Source organism: Oenanthe melanoleuca, chromosome 7, assembly GCF_029582105.1.
Source record: "Oenanthe melanoleuca isolate GR-GAL-2019-014 chromosome 7, OMel1.0, whole genome shotgun sequence".
NCBI lineage: Eukaryota > Metazoa > Chordata > Aves > Passeriformes > Muscicapidae > Oenanthe > Oenanthe melanoleuca.
The window spans coordinates 14556238-14566604 of NC_079341.1; the positions used below are offsets into that span (position 1 = coordinate 14556238).

At 41.2% G+C, this 10367-nt stretch overlaps 1 protein-coding gene across 3 annotated transcripts in view; it reads left to right on the top strand.

Moving 5' to 3' along the window:
* CWC22 (CWC22 spliceosome associated protein homolog) overlaps positions 1–6484 on the top strand; it is a 28357-nt gene extending 21873 nt beyond the window's left edge. For all 3 annotated transcript variants that reach the window (XM_056496559.1, XM_056496560.1, XM_056496561.1), the window contains 4 exons: positions 22–149; positions 1111–1212; positions 1320–1516; positions 4041–6484. In XM_056496559.1, the coding sequence (XP_056352534.1) occupies positions 22–149; positions 1111–1212; positions 1320–1516; positions 4041–6286 (2673 nt within the window). In that variant the 3' untranslated portion in view covers positions 6287–6484. The remainder of the gene's footprint in view (positions 1–21; positions 150–1110; positions 1213–1319; positions 1517–4040) is intronic.
* Positions 6485–10367: the final 3883 nt, after the last annotated feature.

The window sequence follows — 10367 nt, forward strand, 5'->3', positions numbered from 1 at the left end:
TGCTTTTTTGCATATTTGCAGGTCCTTGAATGTATAATACTGAGTGAAGAAACTACCACATCCTCCAGTAGAATTTTTGTCAAAATATTCTTTCAGGAACTCAGTGAATATATGGGTCTTCCTAATTTAAATGCAAGATTAAAAGATGAGTAAGTTGAAATTTTGTTTTCAAAACTGTAAATGTAATCAGGCTCTTTATCTGAAAACATACGGATAAGAAATCTTGTGTTCAGGTTCAAGTGACTCTGCCCTTCTGTAGCTGCAGTACTTCAAGAATAAGTTCATGTATAGATTTAGTCATTGCAAGAAGTCAGTTCTGAAGCTGAGGACATTGCTGTCATTTTGGGTTCAAGTACATGCATGACTCTTTACAAAATGTATCTGTTCCCCCTCCACCCCCAGTGACACTCAGCTACCCTAACAATTTCCAAGTGCAAGTTTATTTTTATATATTGTCAGCTATACAGCTGCATAATAAATGTTACTAGGGGTTCTCTTCTGACAAAACTTAGAAAAAACATACAACTATTAGTAACAGTTTCTCTAGGATTACTTACTAGTCCTTAAACGTAGTATAAATAACATTCTTTTAAATCTGTATGGGATTAAATGTGTTGCATTCTGACAATGTTACTTACAGTTGCTTGAGCTATTTCCTCTAAGTTGGGATTTCTTCTGTGTATGAGGAAGAATTTGGTAGATGCTTTAGCTCATGTAAACTTAAATTTGAAACTATCCCTAAGGATGTGTGAGGGGATTTCAGCATGGATCCCTAATCTTTGAACATCTTGGTCAGCACCTGTTATCCTTTGCTATCCCAAGCTGCTGCAGTTCCACAAATCACTTCCGGGTTCACAAAGTCGGGGTTTCTGTTGTCCTTATCTGTCGGTATGTATGCAACCCTCCTGTGTGTGAAGTTAATATTGTCATAAAAGCAAGTTTTTAATAGCTTTTGATTAGATGCATCACAGATACAAACAATGAAAGTGTTGAAAAATGCATGAAGAGAAAACTTTTCGTTTCTTGTGGTGATCCATACAGTTTCTCTTTCAATCTCTTATGACAGTGAGAGTGCTGAGTTTTTAATATAGATGTTTATGTTTCCATCAGGACACTGCAGCCTTTCTTTGAGGGATTATTGCCTCGGGATAACCCAAGAAACACTCGCTTTGCCATCAATTTCTTCACTTCTATTGGCCTTGGAGGACTAACGTGAGGAATGCTTTTCTCATTTGATATTTACTTTCTTCATCTTCCCTCTCCCTGTGAACAAAACATAAAATTGAATAACAATTTTTTTTTTTTTTTTTGCTAATTAGGGATGAATTGCGGGAACATCTTAAAAATGCACCAAAGTTGATTATGACACAGAAACAAAATGTTGAGTCGTCAGATTCCTCTTCATCTTCAGACACAGACTCTTCCTCAGATTCTGATTCTGACAGCAGCAGTAGTAGTTCAGAGTCATCCAGCAGCAGTGACTCCTCATCTAGCAGTGACAGCAGTAGTGACTCAGGTATTTAACCAGCAGTACAACTCTTTGCTTCCCTTTTATTTCTTTCTCCAGATATGTTTAATGCTGTGTCTGTGTATACTTGTTTGGAGGAAAATCTGGCTTTAGACAGTGGCCATTTTTCTCTTTTGAAAACTAATCAATTTTTTCTAATGTAAAAGTTTTAAAATACTAAATATTTCTCATGGAAATTTTTTTTTTAATTTGAACTCAGAAAAACTGAGTTCCATTTTTAGAGACTTAAATATCTGAGAAACATTGGTTTGTAGATCACTTTTTTTACACAATTGCTATCCGTTGCACTCTACTATGACTTCAGTTTATTGGAGAGTTGAGGGATTAGAGTCATTCCCAATTATTTTCTCCGTGTTTCTGATGAACCGTAGAGACTCATGTCTACAACTCGTGCTTCTTCCTTGAGTCAGAAATCAGTTCTTCGGTTCTAGCAATCTGTTTAAATATTGTTCTCCATCTGAGTCTCTATTTCTAATTCCTCTGGTTCAGGAAAAGCTTGTTGTTGATATAGTGAAGGCTCCTGTCTGTAGAGGAATTTCCAAGGAAGAATTAGCTTTTGCAGATAACTTACTTTGTATTTTTATGCATTATAATTAGTGTTTCTTATACTGTTGTGCTGATGTAGAAACCTCTGTTAGATATGAACTGTCATAAACATTGCTTAATCTCTAAAGTAGTTGCTATTATGAGTTAGTGTGTACAGTCTCCCCCAGTATATATAGCAGGAGCAGATGATAGCACAGCATGACTTCCTGTAGCATGGAAGTTTGCTGATTCAAAGTTAATTTGATTTATTACATGTCTTTGAAATTAAAATGAGTAATAAAATAAAAGCAGTGTGAACTGCTCCTTCTTTGGAAATGCAGTTCTGTTCTCCACCACAATCTCCTGTCCAAGGTGGGAGCTGTGTGTCACAGCTAACAGCATTAGTGACGACAGCACGAGAGGAGGGTGCAGCCAGACAGGGTCAGAGGAGGCACTGGTTCAGCACAGAGCCAGATGGTCCTGCAGGGACAGCTGCAGCTCTGCTGAGCTGCTTGATAGCAACCAGAGGGGCCCGTCCTTAGTGACAAACCAAGGCTGCAGTCTGCGAGTAGAAACAGGGTTTTTTCCAAGTTTAGGATCTTCTCTTTTACTACTTACCTTTCCTGCACTGAGGAGCACATTCATTAAAATTCACATCTTTGCAGCATGGTTTCACTTTTCAGTTTCTTGTGTACTTTAATACAGTGGTCAAAACACTAATTGAAGATAACAGTAAGCTTTAATGGTTAGCTCAGTTGAGGTTCCTTTACTGGTTATAATGCCAAAGTCTTCCTGTGTTTGCAGCTTTTTAAATCTATAAAATTATTTGGAAGAGTTAAGAGGCATTTTTCAGAGGAATGTGCTGCAGTATTTCAGTGTTGATGCAGTGTATAAAAGAAAAATAGAAAACCTGCTGATCAGAAATTGAGCTAAGTTAAGGATTACTGTCGTACTGCCTGTTAATGCTTGGAACTTCATCAGCTTGCTCAGCTCAGCACTGCCCTGGGGAGGTAGTTCCAAAACAGGTCCAGCAGATTATAAAATATATCTGCCATCAAAGCAGCTGGTTCTTTTCTGTTTGCTTTCTCAGGTCTTTTCCTGCATACTGGTGGATGTAAAATAGTATGGAAAACACTGTTAAAAAACATAATGGATTAAAATGTATCTGAATTGATCCATCCTTGCATTTTAACAGAATGTCGGCAAGCCTTAGTTCAGACTAGTCAGTTCAGATAATGCATGTGCTAATAAATCAGTTCATGGCTGTGATATTTTCAGAAGGTGATGAGGAGCAGCTGATGTGATTCTATAGTTCATACACTAAGGTGAATGAATGGTTATTGCAAATGGCTGTTAGTGCCAAATACCGTCAAGTGGGATCTGAAAGTCCCTGATAAAGAGCAAACAGGTAAGACCTGTTCTACTGAGATGAGACTTCCGTGTATTTAGAAATACAGAAGTTAGTTTTAATCTTGTTGACAAAGCTGTCAATATATCTCCTGAAAAATTAGGCCATTGTTATATTGCTGCAATACCATTATTTCAAGCCATTTCATCCTATTTATTTTTCCTTGTGGTGTAACATTGAAGATTTTTCCTCATCTGCTGTTTTTCATCTCCATTGACTGATAAGCTTTTCCAGGAAAAGTAAATGATTTTGAGACTGGATAGTCTGGGAAAAGTCATCTTCCTAGAAAAAAATATTATTTGTGAGAGTGCTTTGGTGTATGACTTTACAGCTTATGCCTTGTCCTTGGGTACAAGTCAACAAGAGGGTGATGACAGGTGGAGGTTTTCAAAAGACAGGCATCACTTGCAGATGGCAAAGGGATAAAAAGCAGTTCATTATTTTGGAACCTTTGTCCAGATACACACGCGCAAATATTTTCTGGCAAAAAGCACTTTCTAGAATTCTTTCTGTAGTTTAATAAGTTTAATCTACTAAATTAAAATGCAACCTTAGTTCCATAATTTGTTATAATTTCAGATGTTTCGAAAGCCAAAAGAAGGAGGATGCAGAAGAAAAATAGAGAATCTGATAAAGTTTCCAGGAAAAAACAAGAAAGGAGAAGAAAATCGCTTGAAAAGAAGAATGAAAGGAGGCAGCAAGAAGAAAGAAGTGATACTGAGAGGAAATCAGAAAGAAATCACCGCCATTTAAGAGAATCGCACAGGAGAGATGAAGTTTCAAAATACCACCACAGAGAGGAATCCAATGGCAGAGATGGTTACCACAGCAGAAAGGACAGGAACCACGAAAGAAGTAAGGATGCAGAAAATAAACACAGTAATTCAAAACTGAAGAAAACAGAAAGAAGAACTTCTGTGTCCGATGATGAAAAGTACAGACATTGGAGCAAAGACGATGGACATCGTAGTAGGAAAAGAGAGAGATCAAAATCCCGGGAGAGGGAGCGTGGCCGTGCCAGCCCGAGGGAAGAGGAGCAGGAGGAGCGCTCCAGGAACGGTTTGGAGAAGCAGCGGGACAAGGACAAGCACAGCCGGCACCCCAAGCAGCACAGGGAGTCCCGCCGGAGCGACAACCGGCGCAGGGAGAGCTCCCCGCACCGCAGGGAGAACAGGGAGAGCTCCCCGCACCGCAGAGAGAACAGGGAGAGCTCCCCGCACCGCAGGGAGAGCAGGAAGAACAGGGAGAACAGGGAGAGCAGGGAGAGCTCCCCGCACCGCCGGGAGAGCAGGGAGAACAGGGAGAGCTCCCCAAACCGCAGGGAGAATGCGGAGAGCTCCCTGCACCGCAGGGAGAACAGGGAGACTTCCCCGCACCGAAAGGAGAACAGAGAGAGCTCCCCACACCGCAGGGAGTACAGGGAGAGCTCCCCGCGCCGCAGAGAGGACAGGGAGAACAGGGAGAGCTCCCCACACCACAGGGAGAACAGGGAGAGCTCCCCCAACCGCAGAGAGAACAGGGAGAGTTCCTTGCACCGCAGGGAGAACGCGGAGAGCTCCCTGAACCGCAGAGAGAACAGGGAGACTTCCCCGCACCGCAGGGAGTACAGGGAGGGCTCCCTGCACCGTAGGGAGACCAGGGAGAGCTCCCTGCGCCACAGGGAGAGCTCCTCACCCCGCAGAGAGAACAGGGAAAGCTCCCCACACCACAGAGAGAACAGAGAGAGCTCCCTGCACCATAGGGAGGCCAGGGAGAGCTCCTTGCGCCACAGAGAGAACAGGGAGAGCTCCCCGCGCCACAGAGAGAACAGGGAGAGCTCCCCGCGCCACAGAGAGAACAGGGAGAGCTCCCCGCGCCACAGAGAGAACAGGGAGAGCTCCCCGCGCCACAGAGAGAACAGGGAGAGCTCCCCGCACTGTAGGGAGAACAGGCAGAGCTCCCCGAACCGCAGAGAGAATTCCCTGCACCACAGGGAGAGCTCCCCGCGCCACAGGGAGAACAGGGAGAGCTCCCTGCACCATAGGGAGAGTTCCCCGCTCCGTAGGGAGAACAGAGAGAGCTCTCCGCACCGCAGGGAGAACAGAGAGAATTCCCCGCACCGCAGGGAGAGCTCCCTGCACCACAGAGAGAACAGGGAGAGCTCCCCGTACCGCAGGGATAATAGGGAGACTTCCCCACACCGTAGGGAGAACAGAGAGAGCTCCCCACATCGCAAAGAGAGCTCCCCTCACCGCAGGGAGAACAGGGAGAGCTCCCTGCGCTACAGAGAGAACAGGGAGAGCTCTCCACGCCGCAGAGAGAACAGAGAGAATTCCCCGCACCGCAGGGAGAGTTCCCCACGCCGCAGAGAGAACAGGGACAGTTCCCCGCACCGCAGGGAGAACAGGGAGAGCTCTCCGCACCACAGGGAGGACAGGGACAGTTCCCCGTACCGCAGGGACAGTTCCCCACGCCGCAGAGAGAACAGGGAGAGCTCCCCGTACCGCAGGGACAGTTCCCCGCGCCGCAGAGAGAGCAGGGACAGTTCCCCACACCGTAGGGATCGCAGGGAGAGCTCCCCGCACCGCAGAGAGAACAGGGAGAGTTCCCCACGCCGCAGAGAGAGCAGGGACAGTTCCCCGCACCGCAGGGAGAACAGGGACAGTTCCCCGCGCTGCAGAGAGAACAGGGAGAGCTCCCCGCGCCGCAGAGAGAACAGGGAGAGCTCCCCGCGCCGCAGAGAGAACAGGGACAGTTCCCCGCGCCGCAGAGAGAACAGGCAGAGCTCCCCGCGCCGCAGGGAGAGTTCCCCGCGCCGCAGGAACTCACCACACCGGCGGAAATAATCCAGTCACCAACTGCAGTCAAGCTGCGCTCCTGAGCTGTTAGAACTGTATTTTAAAACCTATTACTGAAGTTTCTTTAAAAAAAAAAAAAAGGTTTTGTACAAAGTGATAATTTGCATTTGTAAATTTTACCAGACTTTTTCAGATTTTCAGTACCACTTTTTTATAACTGTATCATTGAGTCTTTCTGTTATGTTCTTTGTTTGGAAAGACAAAGCTCTTTATTTTGTGAATAAAACAGTAAGATACCAGCAAATTGGGTGTTTTGTCCCTTAGTTCAAGTATTTGTAATTGTAACTTCACAATCTAAAAACGTTGGTTTTAAACTTTGCTTGTTCATTGAAAGCTAATGCTAGAGGCTGGGGTGATAATGTACAAATCTCAGACAACAATGTGAATGTTACATGAGAAAACTGTAGAATTTTCAAACAGGCATTCTATATCTGTATATTCTTTCAACCTCGCAAACATAAAAGCCTTTTGACCAAAATCTTCAGGAAATACTCAGTTGATTTTTTTTTTTTTTTTCTTCAAGACTTAAAAATTGAAAACACAATGTTGCTGTTTTAAATGTCACATATGTAAGTGTGTCAGCTTGTTCTGTTACTTTTCACAATGTTTTTTAATATTGTGACATCCTGAGCTAGTTACACTTGTGATCTTTTTGGAAAAAGGGTTGGTTTGGTTTTTATTTTTTCTGTTGTGACTTTGATTTCCAAGTCTTAGTCTTCAACTCTATCCCTACAGTGGGAACATTTAAGGAACCTCTTTTGTAGTTTATAAAAAAACAAGAAAGCAAAACAGGAGATGTTGGAAATCTTTTTAGATGTTTTGAAATGCTCAAGTTTTTTGGAAGCAGAGTTCAAAAAAACCACCCCTCAGTTGCTACATCACTTAATGATATAAAATTGTTCTATCTGAAGTAATGAGGTGCAACTTGCTCATCAGTCTTGTTTTTGTGAGAAGTGAATCAAAATCATCTGGTTAAGAATCATTCTCAATAGTAAGTTACAGACAAATTTGCAAAGTTTTCAGGATTGAAACAGGAAATAGTGTTGGGGGCATGGTCAGTAGGAAGGAGGTGGCATTTGCAGATTATGCAGTTATTGCTGCTGTATGACATTGCTTTTTTATTTGTGAAATGAACACAATTGCTGGTCAAAAGAGAACTCTAATATTTCATGTGTAAATCATATTTCTTGTATAAAGCATAAGAAATACATTTGAGCTGTTTTATAACAGAAAGTAGAACCATTCCTAAGGAAATAGATCAGTTTTGCCTGAATCTTGTCACAGCATTTTTCTAAGAAAAATGCCTATTTTTTTTTTCTGTATTTTACAGAATTTATTTCTGCAACCTTTTCATGTAATAAAATGTTTTCAGTCAAAAACATTTTCATAGAAAATAAATTTATATTGCAGAAAAAAGTAAGGTTTCTTAGGGCACTCAGCTAAAAATACTTCGGTGGCATCACATGTGATATGTTTAAACTGTTGGGTTTTTTCCCAACACACGTCTCATTTTCAAAATGATGTGTGCATTTTGGCAGTGTGTTAAATCCACAAAAACTTAATTTGAAAGAATGTTTTCTAAAGAGAATTATGCTTCTTATGCTTCTTTGATAGCTCTCTATGCATATTATTGAAAATAATCTACTCCATAATGGTTTAATTGTGCAAGCTTATTTAATATATCTAAAGTAATACTTCCCTTAATATGTTGTGGGTGTAATAGCAAATATTTTATTAACCCATGACGTTTGAAATATTCTGGTCCAGTTAAAAAGTTTGTTAATGACACCTTTAATAAATGAAAATAAATTAATACATGTGAAAACACGTAACATCTATTCGGCACCATCCTGTGCCAGCAGTACAATGTTTTACTATACAGTGTCTATAAAAGCATGTTTCCTTTATAGCCTCTGTCTGATTACTTGAATTTGCTACTTTGTGATGTGTTTTCATTCCCATCTTGTGTGTGACTTTATAGACTTAAGCCTGTGTATTTGCCATTTTTCTTTTCTAGAAGTTAAAAATCGCCTGCAAGCTCACCTTATGCCAGTCTGCTCTGTCCCTTATCCTCCTGCCCTTTATTTAGCTATTTTTCTGTCGTTTTTACGAAGGAAGGAAGTCAAAATATCTGTAGTATTCAAAATGAGGGCATTCCAGAAGATGCATGGTGCCATAAGAGCTTTGGGGGGGTCAGTTCTCAGCTGCTGTAGGGCAGAGTGACACTGGGTGATCTGGGCTTGCTTTCCTCAGCAGTAACAGCTGATCATAGACCCTGCACAGTAAAGGAGTGACTCGTGCCTCATGTCTTTAGTACTGGAGCTCTAGGTTGCAGTTGGAACAGCAGTTTTGACTGAAAGACTTCAAGAAGTGGAGGTCCTGTGCTTTTCTTCACTGTTTTGTTCAGTTCTTAATCCTTGACACTTAAAATTAAGGTTGAAGCACCTTGGCTGTGGCTTGGGGGATGAGTGGTAGAGGAATCTTGCAGACTTGGCTGTGCATCAGAGACTCGTGGGAAGGAATTTGTGATGACCTGCTGTGATATTGCATGCTTAAAATTTAGCTCTGAAATGTGGTTGTAACATCCACATCCATGGATACAGCAAGAGAGGCTGCATCCCTTTTTTTCTAGGAGTGCCTGGCCAAGTTCCTGAATTTCTTCACAGCGGTGGTGTGAGGTGTTAGAGAGATGAGCTGCTGACGCACCCGGCAAATTCCTGTTAGTGTAGGAATAAATCTGGACTGAAGCATTCGTGGTATTGGTAAGAACTGTAATTCTTCTCTCTAACCATATTTGGAGCAAGGTCTCAAAGTGTGGCTCCAATCTAAACTGTGTTTTTTGGGAGGAGAAAAAGAAGGCTACCACTGTATAGGCCACATTGTTACATAAATCATCAAAATAAAACCTCACAGGATGAAAGCAGATAAATTTTGGGAAAAATGTTTAAAATGCATTTAAATTAGCTTTAGCAGATGATGCTTTCTAAAGCAGTTTTAGTTGCTGTTTAAGCAACATTGCAGTCTTCAGATAGTGACAGATAATTCATCTCCAGTTCTGCATAGGAATGGAGGCATGACTACAATAATGTTTTCCTGCTTGTGTTACGTTAAATGAATTTTATAGTCAGATCATGTACATACTGAAAATCAAGTTCAGTTTTTGAATGTTGCTGGTAGTACTAAGTAGATGTTGATGGTATATTATTTTAACCTAGGAGCGTGATGTTCTCTAATTTACTTGAGGCTCTAACTCTTCTTAACTTTTAAATGCAGGGTGTACTCTAAAATGGCTTAGTACATGTCAGACTCCCAAAAAATACATGAGCTAGGGTGGGTGCTTTAAGCTCCAGTAGCAATTTAAATGCCTGCCTGCTATTACATTGGTACAGTTTTATGAATATAAAAGAAAACAGTAGCTTATCCTCATTCATCATTCTTAAACTACTTTGAATTGTCTTTTACTGCTGAATAAAGCATATAGTTGATTTTCTCAGATAATCTAAAAGAGCAGGAGTCTATTATTACAGGAGCAGAGAATTTACTCCAGTTACACTAATAACATACGAAGAGTAGGGAGACCTGTCCTTCAATTTATTTTTAGTAAGGTTAAGTATATTTTTAAGGTTGTTTTAAATTTATCAAAATATGTTTTTAAGAAACAGTGAAATCAAAATGCAGACTCTAAGATGTTTTTATTAAAACTACACAGAAAATGAATTGTAGGTTAAGGCACAAAATACAACCTTATAAACTGGAAAAACTTCGGGTCAGAGATATTCTGCTCTTTTTTAGGTTTTCCTCAAGTCTGTAATTTGGCTGAGACTAGTTAGGGATTTTCTTTTCTTGTCTACTCATGACTGTCATCAAACATTTTCCTTTAACTTCAAAAAAAGGGGGGAGGGAGAGGGTGAAGTTTAAAACCTTAGTATTGTTGGCCCATAAATGGTTTTTTAGGCCATCACATAGAGTCCATTAAGAAAATTAACTGCCATGTTTTGACTGTTCAAGGTATGTCCATTTTGAATATTTTTTTCCATTATTTAATGAAATAAAGGGGGCACCATGATCT